The 18,182-nt window shown below is 40.6% G+C and overlaps 2 protein-coding genes across 2 annotated transcripts in view; one reads left to right on the top strand and one right to left on the bottom strand.

Moving 5' to 3' along the window:
• Slx4ip (SLX4 interacting protein) overlaps positions 1-18,182 on the top strand; it is a 230,927-nt gene that overhangs the window by 3,363 nt on the left and 209,382 nt on the right.
• Positions 3,848-16,797, bottom strand: LOC141423475 (syncytin-2-like). The gene is made up of 3 exons (XM_074075250.1): positions 16,753-16,797; positions 5,216-6,023; positions 3,848-5,138 (listed from the first exon to the last, which is right to left on the bottom strand). Exons 1-3 carry the CDS (start codon positions 16,795-16,797, stop codon positions 4,858-4,860), a joined length of 1,134 nt encoding a protein of 377 aa, XP_073931351.1. The 3' UTR covers positions 3,848-4,857.

Genomic DNA, 18,182 nt, shown 5'->3' with positions numbered 1-18,182 from the left:
GAGCCAGGCATCATGGTTCATGCTGGTAAACTAAGCCACTTGGGAGGTAGAGATCTGGAGGATTGTGGTTTAAGTCCAAACCCAGCAAAATTAGCAAGATCCCATCTCAACCAGTAAGCTGGGTGTGGTGGTGAGCATCTGTGGTCACAGCTATAAGGAGACATAGAAAGGAGGATATTGGTCTGAGGCTGGCCCTGGGCAAAAAACTTGGCCTACCTAAAAACTACAGCAAAAAGGCCTGGAGGCATGGCTCAAATGGTAAAGTGCCTACCTAACAAACATAAGGCACTGAGTTCAAACTCCAGTACTGCCAAAAAACAGAACAAAATAAAAAAAACAGAGACTTAGAGGAATTGAAAAGTCTAAAGAGGCAGAAATTGAAGGGATGTTTTATTTGAACCTGAGGAGGTGACTTCACTTCCTGTGGGTGCCTGTGTTTATTTCTGATGTTTAAGTAGTACTTAGGTGTTGCCTATCAGTAAACATCGCATTCAGGGCCTGCTAGGCTGTGAGCACAGCAGGAAGACCCACGTTATGGATCACCTGACTGGGTGGGTAGAGTGACCAAAAGGTAGGACTGGTCCATGGAATTAATCTTGGTGGAGGATTTTAATGTTTGACGTACATTTAATGATAAGAAAAAGAAAAAACATCCAAGTTTTTTGGTAGCTTGTATTAATTTCTTTCCGTTGTTGGAACTTGTTTGGGTTTAGTTTTGCACAAGTGTACTTTGGCATTCAAAGTTACTGCCTGAAAAATAGGAAAGGCTGACTTTTTTTTACATTGGATTGCCTTTTTAAACTTAAGTTGTCACTAGTGAGAATTTTGCTCTTTTGTCTTGTTAAAAGTTTGTGATTCCTTCCTTGATTTTAATGCTTTTAATGATACAATTAATGTGTGTGTGGACAGCAGTGAAATGACTTCTCTCTTTTTTTTAGTTTTTAGTTTTTTGAGATAAGATCTGGCTAAGTGGTCCAGGTTGGTCTTGAACGTCTTGAGTGCTGGGATCTCAGGCTGTACCACCACTCCCAGCTTCCCAGCTTGATTTCTTCATTCTGGAATTGTAGTTGTGACCCAGAAGTCTTTGTTGTTTTCTGTTTCTGCTCCCATAGCTAAAAATTTTTATAAAATGATAATATCACAATGATTTTCTAAATCAAAGATTTAGAAGTCTGAAGTTAATTTCTGGTCTTTTAAACTGAGGGTGGCTGCTTTCACTTGTGACACAGGCCAGCAATACTCAAAGAAAGACAAATGTAAATTTCATTGTACTCTAGATTTTCCCACAGAATAATCTAGAATGTCACTGACTTTATTAGAGTTTATCTCTGCTCTGTATTTAAATATCAGGATAATCATGTGATATCGTTTAACTACTTCCATGCCTTCCCAAATTACTTTTCCTAAGGATCTTAGGGTCTGTCCCTCTCAAGACACAAATGCACACATGTTTTTGGGTTGTATTATGTGTGTCCTCTTGGTGAAAGAATGCCTGTTTTCAGGCCAGAGAAAGTGGGCTCCAGAATGCAGGACAGAGGGCATGAGCTTTGTTTATAAGATTTATGATATGCTTTTGCTTTTCTGCCTGCTTATGTAAATTCATCTTTGGAAAATTCATCTTTTTGGAGATTGTCCTGAATTTTTTAATAAACAGGCCATAAAATAAGAATTCTATTGACTTTAGACTTAATTGATAGCCCTGGTAGAAAAGGCAAAAATACTTCATTTTTAAGCCCTAGGCACTGAGCTTGCTGCTTTCTCCTGAAAGCAACTTTTAGGACCTAGGAAAGTAAATTTTTAAAAATTTAGTTGTTTTTTAATGATCAGCCAAACAAGTTTAGAAAACCCTCAGAATGTTATCAGATTTAAAAATTAATATAGCGCTTAATAGTATTTCTTCCATTCAAATCAATGTTAAAATACCAGTATTTTAAAGACAAAAAAAATTATACACTGAAAGACTCATTTTTTGTGCTATAAATGTCAGCCATACCTCTGATCTGTTACTTATTTATTTACTATTTATTTTATTCATTTTTGTGGTGCTGGAGATTGAACTCAGGGTCTACCATGGTAGGCAAAAGCTGTACCCCTGAGCTACAGCCTCAGCCCCATTGCCCATTATTTTCAATATAGAACACTAGAATTTTCTATGTATGAGTTTATATGTGAGTTACAACTCTTTTCAATTTTGAATGATACAAAATTTAAGGGTTACTTATTTACTTATTTATTTAAACATGTCCAGAACAGTTCATTCCATTCATGAGGTTGGAGCCCTCAGGACTTATTACCTTCCAGGGACTTCACCTCTTCATACCATCACAGTGGGTGTTAGGTTCTAATGTGTGATTTTAGGGTTACAACCAACATTCAGGCCTTAGCGCTATGTAATGATCTTTCTTTCTCAAGGGAGGCAGATGGGCTCATCTGTGACTTTTTGTCTGTTTTATCTCACGTGGCTGTCTGTGTGCCTGTGGTAAGGGGAGAGAGCTTGAGTTATGCAGATCTCCTGGTATGTGATTCTTCTGTGTGGAGACACCGTGATTCTCAGGTTTTCTAAAAAAGTTTGAGGGACATGCTCCTTACTTCCCCTGTGGAGTAAAGACTTGTGGTTGGGTGTTGCATAGAGGTTGTCGAGCATAAATAACAGAAGGGCTCAGGAAACTCTCCCATCGACTACCTCCAGCCTTACCCAGCTGGCAGAAGCTTGACTAGGAGACAAAGATGCCTGAACTCTGGGCACTGCATTTGTCCGTTTTTGTATTGCATTATTTTATTTTGGATTACTTATCCTTTGGTGGTTTTATGTCTTGTAAATGCCTTCTAGCTTATGATTCTTCTCCTCCCCAGTTCTTTATGTTACATTTTAATGAACAGAAGCTTTAATTGTTTTTTAAATCTTCATATTTTGAAGTAATTGTAGATCCACAGGAAATTACAAAAAAAAAGTACAGGAGGTCCTATGTATCCTTTGCTCAGTTTCCTCTAGTGGTGATATCTTTCATAACTATAATACAGACATGAAAACCAGAAAATTGACATTGGCTTCATACAAAGAGTTTATTAGATTAACTACTAGTTTGTGCAGTTTATGTGTTTTGTACTTGTATAAATTCATATATCCAACTCGACAATCAATAGATAGTACTGTTTTTGCCCATAGGCTCCCATCTGCTACCTCTTTATAGCTACACCTCCTTCACACATTCCTAACCCCTGGCAACTACTAATGTGTTTTCCATCTTCATAATTATGTTATATCACAGATGCTATGTATATTGATGTTAGGTTCAAACTATGTAACAAAGCAAGGGTAGATAAGAAGGAAAACGAACCTACCTCAACAGACTGGACAGGCCTTTATTAAAAGCCAGAGAGGGGCACCAAATAAGCCTGGATGAATCCAAAAGTAAGGGGCTCATGGTTGTGGTAAAGTGTGGTCCTTAAGTAGGGAGGGAGGAGGAGGAAAAAGGTCATCAGGTAGTTGGTTCCAGGAAGGGGGAACAGGTGTCTGGGTGCAAGTCATGCAATGGTACAGGAGAGGAGAGGAATTTTGAGGTAGCCTCAGGGCGGTGTTATTTTTTCAAGTCTTTTGTAACCTTCCATTAGTATAACTGTACAATATTTATCCTTTATTATTTGTTTTTAAAGGTAGGGTCTTGCTGGACACCGGTGACTCACGCCTGTAACCTAGCTACTCAGGAGGCAGAGATCTGGTGGTTTGAAGCCCAGGCAAATAGTTAGAGACCCTATCTCGAAAAAAACTCTTCACAAAAAAAGGGCTGGTGGAATGGCTCAAGGTGAAGGACCTGAGTTCAAACCCCAGTGTCCCGTCCTGCAGGACACATCAGCGTGGGTAGCGAACCTAGAAGGGGAAGAATGAAGGGACAAGAGACACGAAGGAGACAGCAAGACAGGAGTTCTGATCAAGCTGCAAAATTTTATTGTTCATACAGGGGTATTTATGTGCTGAGGGAGTGAGGGGTATGAGGAGGTGCAGGCTAGTTGGCTGGTTCTGCTATAGGGTGCCCGTTCGCGCCGGCGGCAAGGTAAACTCCCGGAAGAGAAGCAGGGACGGCGCCATCTTGTGCTGGAGATGGAGAAGTTGGGACAAACAACCGCAAAATGTTCCAGGGCAAGGTCAAGACAGAATGGCTCACAAAGGGAGCCTTGTCTCCGACATTTCCCCCTTATTCTTATACAAACATGACCAGAATATGTCGGCTTATTGAGAGGGGATGACAGAGGCCCAGTTCCTCAGGGTGGAGATCATTTTTGCTTTGTAAGCAAGCGTCCTTGCTAAGTTCTCAAGAGACTCTCCTCGGCATGTTTTTTGAGGAGGCGGATTTTTTAGGAGCATGCCAACCGCCATGCACCAGGGCATGTCATACAGAGGTCTTGGGTCTGGGGATCCTAGGATCCACCCTCCTGCAGTCGTACCTGCACCCTCGTTTAGAAAAGCCTTTATGATCACTCTCCCTGGGTGCTGCCTCCCCCAAGCAGAGGGGCCCAGTGGAGGAGGGCCCAATGGGCAATGAGTGGTCAAGAATGTTATATAAGAAGAGGGGGTGGCAGAGAGAAAATTTGGAAACCCAGATGGAGCATTTAGCGAGTTTTTATTGAAAGGAAGGTCTCAGGAGCACAGTCTTCCATATCCAGGCGATGATAATGGACCTGTATAGGCTTAGAGGCTAAGGTGTTAATTTGTTCTTTAATGAATTGTATCAGCCTGTTTATAATGCAGGGCCCTATGATCACAATTAAAAGTAGACCTAGCAAGGGGCCTAATAGTGGAAGAAGGTAGGGTAGAATTCCATTAAGCCCAGTCCAGAGGGGGTTTTCAAATAGCTCCCTTCATCTCTTTTCTAAATCTTCTTGAAGCTGTTTAATTTTGGTGCATACTATGCCTGATTTATTGGCATAAAAGCAGCATCTTTCCCCTAAGGCCAAGCAGATACCTCCCTGGTTGGCTGTTAGCAGATCTAAGCCTCGCCTGTTCTGAAGGACCACTTCTGCCAGGGAGTCTATTTGGTCCTGTAAATCCTTAATGGTTCCAGATAGAGTTTGTACATCATCTATAAGTTGTTGAGATAGGCGACGGTAAGAGTGTATAGCCGTGCCTAAGCCAGCTGTACCTGTGCTTGTACATCATCTATAAGTTGTTGAGATAGGCGACGGTAAGAGTGTATAGCCGTGCCTAAGCCAGCTGTACCTGTGCCTATAGCTGCTGTTATTCCAAGGCTGGCAAGGAGCGGTAAGGCTTGTATTGCCCGTTTATGTCTTTTAATTAAGGTGTCTAAGCTAGGAATGGGCAGAGGTTCATCTCCTGAGACAACAGTAATATCTGGGAGTAATAAGGCAACAACACAGCCACCAGTCCAATTTGCTGGAAGCCTGGGGAAGGCTGAGTTTCCTCCACACAAAAAAACTGTACCGTTGGGGGGACAAAGAGCTGGGGTGGGTGAGGAATAATTTAGAACTGATGAGCAATTTCTAAAAGAACTAACCCCAACGTCAATATCATAAGAATTATTTTGCATCCTGCCTTGAAGGCATACTGTAGGTGCATCCATAGGCTGTACTTTAAAGGGAAGTCCAGATTGGCAGGTATCCTGATTATTTATGGTGGAGTTAACAGGTATTGCCATGGGCATTATTGCTCCTGTGGTCATGCAAAGCCAGCAATCCTTAGCAAGGGTGGGGTTGGAAGTGTTAAGCAAGGAGAAGGTACTTCCCAAAATATCTAATGTATTGGGATCTAAATCTGGAATCTGAGATTTAGGCAACATTAAGGGGTGATATGTGAGTTCAGGGATTTGGGGTTTTAAAAGCTCGATTATTTGAAGATGTTTGACAGCATCCGTGGGTCCTCCACCGTCAGAGACCCCTGTAGGAGGGCGGGAAGCCGTCTGCATAGCATTTTGCCCAATTTTAACAAGTTTTAAAGTACCATTATCAAAGGGTGCACTTTTGAGAATGTCATCAATCAAGTTCCAATAAGAAAAGGCTGTCACAGGGACCTTTTTGGGGCCAAAAGATTCATAATAGTCTTTTAAACAGTCTCCGACCCGGAGCCATCTTTTACCATCAATGGTTCCTTCGAGAGGAAACCAAGGACATAAATCTCCTATGTAACAAAATAATGACCTCAAGTCTTTTTTCTTAACACGTGCCCCTCGTGTCTTGAGGGCCTCCTTGAGGCCTGAAAGAAACAAATCATGTGACGACACTGCTTGTCCCAGGGTGGGTCACTCACCATTCGCCGTCCTCACTCTCCTCCTGGATCTGTCTCTCGGTTGCGTTTGCCGAGGCGATCATGAACTCTGCTTGGGCCCAAGCCTTTCTGGAGGACGGTGTTCTCCCCGCAATCAAAGGAATAGCTACAGCCACGTTGGGCGCCAGATGTCCCGTCCTGCAGGACACATCAGCGTGGGTAGCGAACCTAGAAGGGGAAGAATGAAGGGACAAGAGACATGAAGGAGACAGCAAGACAGGAGTTCTGATCAAGCTGCAAAATTTTATTGTTCATACAGGGGTATTTATGTGCTGAGGGAGTGAGGGGTATGAGGAGGTGCAGGCTGGTTGGCTGGTTCTGCTATAGGACTTCTGATAGGGTGCACGTTCGCGCCGGCGGCAAGGTAAACTCCCGGAAGAGAAGCAGGGACGGCACCATCTTGTGCTGGAGATGGAGAAGTTGGGACAAACAACCGCAAAATGTTCCAGGGCAAGGTCAAGACAGAATGGCTCACAAAGGTAGCCTTGTCTCCGACACCCCAGTACTGCAAAAAAAGATTAGGTCTTACAGAGTTGAGACTGGCCTCAAACTCACTATCCTGCCTCTACTACCTGAATACTAGGGTTACAGGTGTGCAGCCACACCTGTTTATATCCTTTGATATTAGTTTCTTCATTTAGTATAACTTCTTGAGATTTTTATCAAGTTCTTGTGTGTGTATTTTATTTCTTTTTAAAGTTTTTTTTTTTTTTAAGGGAGTAATGGGTTTACACTCAGGGCTTCACTCTAGGCAGGCATTCTACCATTTGAGCCACTTTACCAGCCTTTTTTGTGTTGGGTATTTTTGAGATATGGTCTTACAAACTATTTTTCTGGGCTGGCCTCAAACCTCAGTCCTTCTAATCTCTGCCTCCTGAGTAGCTAGGAGTACAGATGTGAGCCATTGTCACCTGGCACTTATTCCTTCTTACTGCTGAACAGTATCTCATGGTATAAGTACACTTCAGTTTGTTAACCATTCATCCATTGAAGGATATCTGGATTTTTTCTGGTTTGGCTGTTATGAACATTTCCATACAGGTTTTTAGAGTCTATTTTTATTTCTCTGGGATACATTCTCAGGAGTGCAGTGTTTGGGTTGCATGGTGAGTGCATGCTTAGATTTATAAGAAACTGCCTGTCTCTTCCAGGGTGGCTGTACCACTGTTACAGACCCACCAGGGATATGAGGGGTCTATTTTCTTTACGTCCTTACCAGCATTTGGTGTCCTCACTGTTTTTCACTTGTTCTGGTAGGTATGTAGTGATATCTCATTGTGGTTTTATTTTGCGTTTCCCAGATACTAAATGATGTTGAGTAGCTTTTCATGTGCTTATTTGCCTTCTGTTTATCTGCTTTGGTGAAATATCTGTTTATGTCTTTTGCCTACTTTCTGATTGGATTATCTGGTCTTTTTTTTAAATGTTGAGTTTTGAAAGTTTTTTGTGTATTCTAGATGTAAATCCTTTGTTGGATATGTGGATTGCAAGTATTTTCTCCTGGTCTGTGGTCTCTGGAGAAGTTTTAATTTTGCTGTTTTTTGATGCTGGGGTTGAGCTAGGACCTTGTGCATGCTAAGCATGTGCTCTACCCAGTTAATTTTAATTTTGATAGGACCAAATCTACCATTTGTTCACTATAGTATGCAATTTTTGTGTCTAGTTTAAAACTCCTTCCATACTCTTCAGTTCATAAAAATATACTCTAAAAGATTTTAGTTTTCTATATTTTAGTTTTAAGCCCATGTAGAATTAACTTTTTTTGTGTGTTCTGTGAGATAGTGATCCAATTTCATTTTTTTCCCAGATAAGAGTAGGTAGTTGGTTGACTATATTTTGTCGAATGACTAGTGTCTTCATTTCTCAGTTGTTTGCAGTGCTGTTTCTGTTGTAGGTCATTTCCATGTGTGCACATAATTTCTGGTCTGTGTAGCCTGTCCATTGGGCCTTATTGTTACTACATTAGTTTACTAATGTAAACTAATAGTAGTTTTGCTGTATCTGAGAAGAAACCCCCCCCTCCTTTGTTTTATTTATGTTTGTTTTCTCCCTTTTTTTAAATTAGGATATATTAATTGTACAAAGAGTTTTCATTGTGTTTCCATGTCCTCATTTGTTTTTGTTTTCCCCCTCTCTGGAAGTGTCTTGGTCCTTCTTGCTCTTTATCAGATTCTCTGTTCAGGATTGTACATGGAATGGCATTAAATTTAGATCAGTGTGAGCAGGTCTTGCACATATTTTATTGCTTATTTCTAGATTTTTTAAATTTGTGAGATGCTAGTGTAAATGGTAGCTTAAGTTCTACATTTTCTGCCTGCTTCAAAGAAATTGCTTTTAGTAGTTCCTCATTAAGTACGTTTACTATGGTTTTTGTTTTGTTTTGGTTTGGTTTTTTGAGAGACGGTCTTGCTACATACTCCAGGCTGGTCTCAAACTCATTATGTAGCACAGTCTGGCTTCAAACTCCTGATCCTCTTTGCCACAACCTCCCAAGTGCTAGGATTAGAGAGATGTGTGGCTTCATACCTGGCTTGTTTGCTATAGTTGTTGATTTCTATTGTTTGTCTTCCTTTTTGCCTACTTCTGTTAAAATACCATGTAGGTTTTTTTTTTATTCCTACTTCATTTTTTTTAATGTGATTTTTTTCCCAGCATTAAATATAACCTTGCACTCCTCCCATACCTCACTTGGTGGTGATTTTTTTTTTTTTTAAGTAGGCTGCTACATGCAGATTGTTTCTATTTGTTTAGGATTCTTGCCTCTGTTAATATGTAGATCGACTGTGTTTTTCCATTCTTCTACTGCCCTTGTCTCAGTTGTGGGGAAGCTTTTTTTTAACTCTCTTCTCTGGAAGAATTTGTACAGTGGCATTATTTATTCCTTAACCTGTTAGATTTTTGATGGTAGAGGTTTAGAAATAGAAGAGACACTGGAGGTCATCCTGTTCAGCGTCACTTGTTTTTGAGTCAGGAAGAATTAAATGGAAGGTTCAAATCCAGGGGACACTTTGCACTGTCCTGCGACTAAGCAATTTCACCCTTAATGAAATACTAATTCTGAAGTAAAGGTAATAGTCATTATTATCTAAAACAGAGGTTCAAGTCCATCTAAGAGAGGCTTGGAAAACATCCCATTAGCAGTGGTCTCTTCTAGGTTCATTATTAGATTAATTTTAAGAATGGAGAGGACTCCAGTTCAATTATCTGGAATGTTTCTTCATTCAGGAGACATTACTTGGGTTTGTGGACTGGCTGAAATGGTAGAACATCTGCCTAGCAGGTGTGAAGCCCTGAGTTCAAACTCCAGTATCACCAAAATAAATAAATAAATAAAAAGGCAGGAGACATTTCTTAGTTTTTCCTTTTGTTGAGACAGGGTCTTACCATGTAAGCTGGCTTCACATCCTCCCACCTCAGCCTGTGGAGTGTCTGGATTGCAGGCATGTACCACCATGCTAGATTCAACAGACATTTCTTGAGCACCCTCTAGTTTTAGGCATTGCTCTGAAGGCTGCTTACCTGTGAGAATATACTCCTGCCACCATTGGTAAGTGTGATTTTAAACATGTTTTGCATTCATTCCTAGTACTGGTGCCTGATGCTATAATGAACAGAGGGAAAGACACTTCCTTGTGTGAAACAACTTTAACAGATATGCAAACTCATAGCTGTCCAGGTAGATGTATTTTGGCTTCATCTTGGAAGAATTCACTTATTTATATTTTATAATGGAGAATAAGTGTGCCATGTTACATTATGTAATGATGAATTAATTCAAACTACATTTTCTTTAATTAGAGAGTTTCTCTCAGTCTCTCAGCCTTTCCTTCTTTGATTAGTAGAACACAGCTGTATTTAAAGTCATACTCTGCATTGGAAACTCCTGCCTTGATAAGGAAGGGGAGTAATGTCTTAAGGAGGAAGTTCATACCCACTTGACAGCCCATTTAGCCATTGACCTTGGCAGTACTTCATGTCACTCATGGTACCTGTTTGCCCTCAGTGGGCCCAACCAAACCCTAGCTAGCCCTTGGCTAGATCATCAGCTGTGAGACCTTGGCCTGGTCCCATAAATTCTCATTAGGGGAATAGATAAAAGGACTGATCTGTTAGATCTGTAAGTGATCTGTAAGATCGCTTTGGGCCCTGAAATTGTGACTTTGAGTCTCCAAACATTCTGAAATAAGTGAAAAGATTATATTCATTGAGGCTGAGTGCCTCATGATTCTGAAAATACTCAAAATACCCTGTTTCTTTTCCCTTTGTTATTGATTTTTACTTTGGAATGCTTGATATAAAAATATTTGCTTTTTTAATTTCTGGATTCCTATAGATCATATTTTTTGAATTACGCATTGTTGATACTTTTTGAAGAATCCAGACTTTAAAAAGTAAATGTACCTGAGTTCAAACCCCAGTCGCATCCAAAAAAAATGTAGCTGTTCTTGCTTTACTAACAAAAGTAAAACACACGCATACACAAAACCTCATTTTGAGTTGAAAGTGTAACTTTCGCTGTAATGTGACTTGTACTCTATCAAATGGTAGATAAGATTTGAAAGCCTTGCTGTGGCCTTCCACGTGGTCTGCCTGGCCTTCAGAACAGGAAGGTCATTTGGGAAAACTATATGTAATTAAAAAATTGGATCATACACACTTCAACTTTGGTTGGGCACTTCACTGACAAAACTCTTCCTCTTTTTCTCCATCTGGCTGATCTACCCTAGTGTGTTTTTTAATACTTTAAAACCTTCATGGTGGGGAATCCATAAGTTTTTAGCAAAGTTGTTCAAACATAAAATATTTTACAGGACTGATTTTATGTTTGTGAGGTTCAAATAAGATGATTTTAAAGATCTGTCTGAAGTTTTCAGGACCCTTTGGAGGAACAGGCACTGAACATGGCTCAGACCCTCAGATGGGCTCAGGTGTTAGAGCATTTTAGAATGGCAGTAGTAGCTGCAGGGGAAGATGGAGCTCTAGTGGGAGGCTCCAAAAAATGTGGAACCCTTTGCATCTCCTTTTACATTCATGGGCCTTGCCAAGGACAAAGTGGTCATTGGAAGAATCTTTCATATTGTGGAGAATGATTTTTGCATAGATTTTGGTGGCAAGTTTCATTGTGTATGTAAAAAACCAGAAGTGGATGGGGAGAAACACCAGGAAGGCACTAAGGTCTGGGAGCAACCACAAAGTTAGATATACTGGAGGCTAATGCTCAAAGTCAAGGGGAGCATCATGAAAAATAAATGAACTTGCATAGTGTCTTCACTCCTTTGTTGAATTCAGGTCATCATCAGGAATGTAATTAGAAAATTGTGAATAAATGGCTGTAAGAAGATGTAATAAATGAAAACTAATTATAAAAAGTAAAGTTTTCAGGAAAACCTCTATAATGTTTTAAAACACATTAAAATTTTTTTTCTTTCCATTTACACCTATGTCTAAATGAGCTTGTTAAGATGATGAACTTAATTAAAATTTTTCTAAATCATGAATTTTGTTACTGAAAGAATTCATGTTACTCACAAAGCCAAGTGTGGTGGTACATGCATGTAATTCTTCATTTGGCAAACTGACAGGAAGATTGAGAGTTTAAAGTAAGTCTTGGCTACATAGTGAGACCCTGTCTCAAAAGAAGAGAAAAGAAAGGTAATCCTAGCTACTCAGGAGGCAGAGATCAGGAGGATCACAGTTTGAAGCCACCTGAGACCCTATCTTGAAAAAACCCATTGCAAAAAAGGGCTGGTGGAGTGACTCAAGGTATAGGCCCTGATTCAAACCCTAGTACTGCAAAAAAAAGAAAAAAAAACCATAGTTAAAATGATTTGGGATTTGAATAAAGACATTTTGTCCACCTAAAAAATTAGAATCAAAAGTTAACCAAGTGATAGTAATTTACACTTGTAGGCAGCCTGATACTTATAAATCATGACATTCGGTGTTTTTAATGTTTTTTCTTTCCTTTTTATGTGTGTGTGTGGTGCTTGGTATTGAACCCAGTGCCTCATGCATGCCAGACAAGTGCTCTGGCACTGAGCTGTATTTCTCAGACCTTTGTATCATTTTATTTAGTTCTTTCAATATTTTGGGCTAGGCATTATTATGCCTGTTTCATAAATAAGGAATTCATTATACAGAAATAAATGTATTTTCTTTAAAAAAAAATAGAACTCTCAAATTGCACTGTTTATTCATTATATGGTAGTTTGGACAGGTGGCCAGTCCAAACAGATACGCTGGAAAAATAAAACACTATTTCAAAGACTCAGTTAAAACTGTAGGACTGGTAGAATGGCTGAAGTAATAAAGTGCCTGCCTAGCAATTGAGTGGCCTGAGATCAACCCCTAGTATTGTCCCTGCCAAAAACCAAGAATATAAATACTTTTATGTTAAGTACATGTTGAAATGCTAAGGTGTTAGATATATTGGGCAAAAGAAATATATTATTGAAATCAGTTTTATTGATTTCTGTTTGTTTTTATTAAATGAAGCACCTATAAAACTTAAAATGACATTTCTGGCTTGCATTATATTTCTGTTATATTGTACTAAAAGTACATCCTTCCAACAGGGATCTAGTGTCACATACAAGATTTAGGAATAATGACATCCTTCCCACTTCTTCCTTCTACCATGTCATCTCTCTACCTTGTTTTTTAAGTTGGAGCTGAGTTTAACACTTAAGAATTGGGTCTGTAGCACTCATTTACAGGCCATATTTCTTCTTTGTTATAACTGTTATCATTGACCTTAGGCTTTGCTTCTGGAACATGCCATGAGCATTAGAGACCATTGTTCTCTTTAAGTCCTAGGGCTGGTGGAGTAACTTAGGTGGTAGACAGCCTGCCTAGCAAGTATGAGGCCCTGAGTGCATGCCTCAGTACCACCCCCTCCACGCACACATACTCACATTCCTTATTTTTCTAGTATTGTAAACAGAATAGTGGTTAGATCAAGATTCAGTGTTTGCTATAATGACTGTAAGTGCTGTGTGTTAAGTATTCTGTATATTTTTTGTACAGATCTTGTTCTGGAATCAGTTAATGGCCTTGTTATTACTCAGTTGATTAGCTTTCCATATACTATCCTAACTCAATCTCATGTTCTTCACCAGTTATCTAAAATCCTTTGCGTATATGTAGACCTAGAACATACCACTTCTGGAGCCCTGTGACTTGCTTGTCTGAACTGATGTCTTCCCCGTTGTACTCAAATCTCTTATGCTGTAATATCTTTTTAGGTCCTGGGCTTTCCTCAGCCTTTCTCCTATCTTGGCCTTCCTGTTTCCTATATCTTCCCCTTTCTTGGTTAATTTCCTCATTTTGATGAAGTACATTTTTAGTAGCTTCCTGAGAAAGGATGTGTTTAACATTTTTTTAAGATCTTGCATCTCTAAAAAAAATTTTTTTATATTAAATGCAGTTGGAAGTTAGAAACAGTTTTCTCAGAACTTTAGTGATATTGCTCTGTTGTCTTCAACTTCTAGAGTTGCTTTGGGCAATTTGAGGCCAAGTCTTCCACTCAACCCTTTGTATTCTCTACCTCGAATCCTATGCCCCCCAACTTTTAAAAGATTCTTTTTGTCCCCAGTACTTAAAATTTTACTGTGAGATATGCCCAAATATGGGTCTGTTTTCACCTAGGGGTCTGGGGTTTGACCTTAGGTTACCCTGGTTATTTTGAAGATGTGGCGGGGAGAGGGCGAGGAGTCTTGCGAACTGTTTCCCCAAGCTGACCTCAAACTGTGATTCTCCCTATCTCAGACTCCCAAGCAGCTAGGATTACAGGGGTGTTCCACCAGCGCTCAACTCATCCTAATTTTTATGTTACTTCTCCTGTACTGGTCCTTTAGTTTATTTTCTTGTTTTTCATCTTTTCTGCTGAAGTTCTTGAGAAATTTACAACTTAATCTTCCAACTCTTCCAGTAAGTTTTTAATTTCAGCTATCATAATTTTAATTTGTTGTTTTCTGCAAGTTCCTTTTTATTTAAGTATTTTTGCTTTATAGATAGAATATCTTCCTTTTCCCTAATTTTCCCCTCCCGTCTCTCTTCACAATCTGCTTTAACTGAGTAAATTTTTCATTTATTTGGTTTTCTTTCATGATAGAATTATGTCTTTGATGGTAGGGGACTCCTGTATTGTTTACTTCTGTTTGAGAATGGAACATTAAAATGATGACCAAAATCTTTGTACATGGATGTGGGGCTTGTGGTTGTGGAATTCACTTCAGAGCCATCTGTCTAGGCTATTTCATTGGGGAACCCTGATGTCAATACTTTCAGACTTTTAAGGTACTGCTGAATAAAGACCACACCATGTGTGGAAAAGAAAGATTTATTAAGATCCAGACTGCAGGGCTTCCCCCACCAAGTCCCCGGGTCAGGGAGCAGCGGCTTGGCTGAAATGAATGGTGTGTTTTATAGGAGGGTCCAAGCCATGGGGAAGGGAGAGAGTTTCTGGTCTCTGATTATCTGTGGTCACCAGATGGAACAGGTCAACATGCTTGGCTAGTTGAGTAACTGGAAGTTCCTGAGGTGTTTTTCAAGCAGAGAAATAAATGGGAGTTGGTCAAGCAGTCATGAATCAGGGGGTCTGGTTTCAGTGCTAGCCTCATGACTTTCCACCCACACCAAGAATGCCAGGGACCTAACATTCCAGCCTTTTGTTGGTATTATAGGTGCCATTTGATCTAGCTGCTTTGTGCTGAGTGGGGGGTGTCATTAAGGGGGGGGGTTGGCTGGAATTTGGAAATTTGTGAGGTTCCCAGGAGCAGAGGCTGACAGTTTTTCCCAGGCTTCATTTGCAGACAAGGCCAGTTGTTGGTGAGTTTACCTATGGCAGAAAATTGAGAGCCAGATGAGGACTAAGAACTTTTGTAGGAGAAGAAGAGGGAGAGAGTTTGTAGGAGAGGCATAGCCGCATGGGGCCCAGCAGCACACAAGAGTACTCATCCTTTGTTGAAGTGGAACAATCTGAAGTTGGTGGGCAATGTTTTATCCTTGAAAGGTGCTGTCATTGGGGGATCCCGTTGAGCTTGACAGTGGTGAGTGTTGTTAGAATGACCAGAAGAGGGCCAGTCCACCAAGGTCCCAGCAAAGAGAGTCAAAGATCCTTGAGGAGAACAAGATCCCCTGGTTTAATAGAAATTGTTATGGGGCCCTCTGAGGGGTGGGGCAGGATCTGGTCTGCATGCTCTCTTGAGAAGTTTCCTGAGAAGATTAAGGTAAGGCAGATAGCCAGAGAAGCAGAGTGTGTTGGAGGCAAGTTTTTTAAGAGAAATGGGTGGCCATACATTATTTAAGACCCAAATAGGAATATTAGAAGGAGCATAAAAAGGTGTCTGTTAAAAGCTGCATATCTAGGGATCCAGATTCTGCAAAATCCTGTAATTCCCAAGAAAGCTTTAAGCTGCTTTTTATGGTATGGGGGAGTGGGATACGGAGGATTGGGTTGATTTACTCATGACACATGGAGTGAGTCTGTCCCTTTAAGAACACATCTAGGTAGGTGACCTGAGGGAAACATAGTTGAGCCTTTTCCTTAGAGACTTTGTACTCCCGGAGGCCAGAAAGTTTTCATGAAGAAGGGTGGACTCTGGGTAGCGCCAATCTAATAAGTCTTTGGTTAGGGTCTATTCAAAAAGATGAGAGCTGTCTTTAAACTCTTGTGGCAAAACTGTCCAGGTTAGTTGCTGTGAAGGGTTTATAGAATTTTTAAAGGCAAACAGGGTCTGTCAGAATGGAGGTTAAATGTAATACTTTTGGATAAAAGATAGGTTTAACTCATCATTTTATATAAATTTACATTTTTAACTTTGTAAATGTTTGTACCATATTTAGGTAAAGGTTAGACAAAATACTGTTACAAGATGGTCATTTAAGACATATGAGCAAATATGTAAATGAACTCTGATTTAGTAGTACTTAAAGCTTGACAAGATCAGCAAAAATAATTTCTTTGATAAAATGTTTCCTTTATAGCAGTTTTTTGTAGATGTTATTTACAGCAGAACAATATTAAGGTACCCTTGTTATTTTATAGACATAGAGAATTTGATTTTAGTTTGACATGACCTTAAAAATCTTTTAAGCTCTTATAGTCAACTTTAACTTTATCATACATTGAAGTTTCCATCTGTATCCTTTCCAGTTGTTTACTTTGTGTCTTGTGTTTTAAAATTAAGTTTTAAATTTAAATAAAATTGTCTTTTTTTTTTTTTTTTTGTCTGGTGGAGGAGACCGTCCACCCCCACCACGGAGATCTGCAAGAAAGGATAAAGCTTACCTGAGAAGTCAGGTAGCACCAAGTAGGTGATTGAGGCCTACCTGCTACTTGGACGGTTACCCTGGGCTCCTCCAAGGTGACCTTGAAGGGGGCCGAGGTCCCAGGGCCACATTAGTCTTCTGCCGCCAGGCCCAAGAGGTCTGTGAGGCCTTCACTCTGTTGAGAGTCTGAGTGGGAGACTGACCTTCCTTGCAGAGACAGAGAAGGGCAGTTGTCCTCCAGTGTCCATTCTGGCCACATAGTGGACAGGGTCCTGGTGGTGGGCAAGGTGAAGGGCAGTCTTTTGCCCAGTGTCCTGTCTGGTTGCACTTGAAGCAGGCCCCTGGAGGTGTGCATTGTTGTCCGGCTGTCTGGAAGTTGGAGGAGGTGGTCTCAGGGCAGCCGTCAAGAGCTGGGCCTTTTACTGGTCTCAAGCCTCATCTCAGTTACTAAATAACTTAAATGCCATTTTCACAAGATCTCCTTGGGGGGTTTGAGGGCCACCCTCTGCCTGTTTAAGTGATTTTTCTTTGAGTATTAGGGAAGGATTGGGAAATAAAATGAGAGTTGAGAAAAATTATTCCATCTTTGGAAGATGAGTCTCATGCCAAGTCATATCGTATGTTTATGTTAGGTATTTAAATTTTTTAATACAGGAGGCTGAGTCATTTGAGAAGGAGTTAAGTCTTTTCAATTTGAGAGAGAGATCAATCATGGAAAAGGGCACATGAACTCTGATAATGCTGTCAGCTCCTGCCACCTCCTGGAGTTAAGACAAATGAGAGTTAAGATGAAGTGTAGCAGGTTAGGGTTTCTGTCAGGCATCCCAAAAAGTTGGCAGGGTTTTTAGTTGGATGCTGGATAATTTCTCTAAGTTTCTCAATATTGACTGCCCTATGGGAAGCAGTCTGTAGCCCCGCAAGAAAGCAGGTGAGCATATAGATGGGCTGGGCATGCTTGGGAGAAGGTATGGGAGTGGGTATGGGATGCGGGTGGAGAAGAGAAGGGTGAGGGTATAGCAGGGGCTGAGGGCAAGGCTGGCAGTGTTGGTTCCTGAGGAGCCAGTGGCTCAAGGTCAATTGTAACTATTGTACAAGAGCAATAGGGTGGCAGATGTTTGGGAGAGCTAGCAGGGGTGGAAGGGGGGGTTCTGAGTCATGGGAGGATGAAGTGGGAGAAGAGATTGATGTAGAGGACTGGTAGGAGGAGTTGGGAGGTGGGCAGACAGAGCCCATGAGGTCACAAGTAAGAGAGTTTAGTGGGAGGGAGAGACACAGACTTTGAGAGGGGGTTTGTTGCTGACAAGGAGGATTTGAGCAGTGTTACAAGATTGGAGCAGGGAGGGTCAAGAGCAGAGAGAAAGGAAAACTTGGAGGAATGGAATTTCGGATCACTTGCAGTTGCGATGGCAGAAATTGTCAAGACCTAGAAGTGTGTGAAGATCAAAAGTACCATTTTCAGGCCATTGTGATTGATTGTCTAGCTTGTTTGTACTGAGGCCAAACAGTGTTGCAGTAATAAATCAGTCGCTTAGGTTTTATATCGTCTTGGAGACCAAGGGGGAGGGTGCGGAGAAGGCATCCCAGTTTAATGTAGAGTGGGAGGTCCCCATAATGTAGAAGGAAAGTGAGAGAG

Source organism: Castor canadensis, chromosome 5, assembly GCF_047511655.1.
Source record: "Castor canadensis chromosome 5, mCasCan1.hap1v2, whole genome shotgun sequence".
Taxonomy (NCBI): Eukaryota; Metazoa; Chordata; class Mammalia; order Rodentia; family Castoridae; genus Castor; species Castor canadensis.
This window is presented reverse-complemented; position numbering and strand designations above follow the sequence as displayed.

What these genes read in the sequence shown, in the direction of transcription:
- LOC141423475 (XM_074075250.1), bottom strand. Translation starts at nt 16,797, where the DNA reads ATGGACACTGGAGGACAACTGCCCTTCTCTGTCTCTGCAAGGAAG. An exon ending in TCTCTGTCTCTGCAAGGAAG is followed by an intron (nt 6,024 to 16,752) that starts GTCAGTCTCCCA and finishes GGCCCCAAAAAG; the next exon opens with GTCCCTGTGACAGCCTTTTC. An exon ending in AACAGCAGCTATAGGCACAG is followed by an intron (nt 5,139 to 5,215) that starts GTACAGCTGGCT and finishes GTACAAGCACAG; the next exon opens with GTACAGCTGGCTTAGGCACG.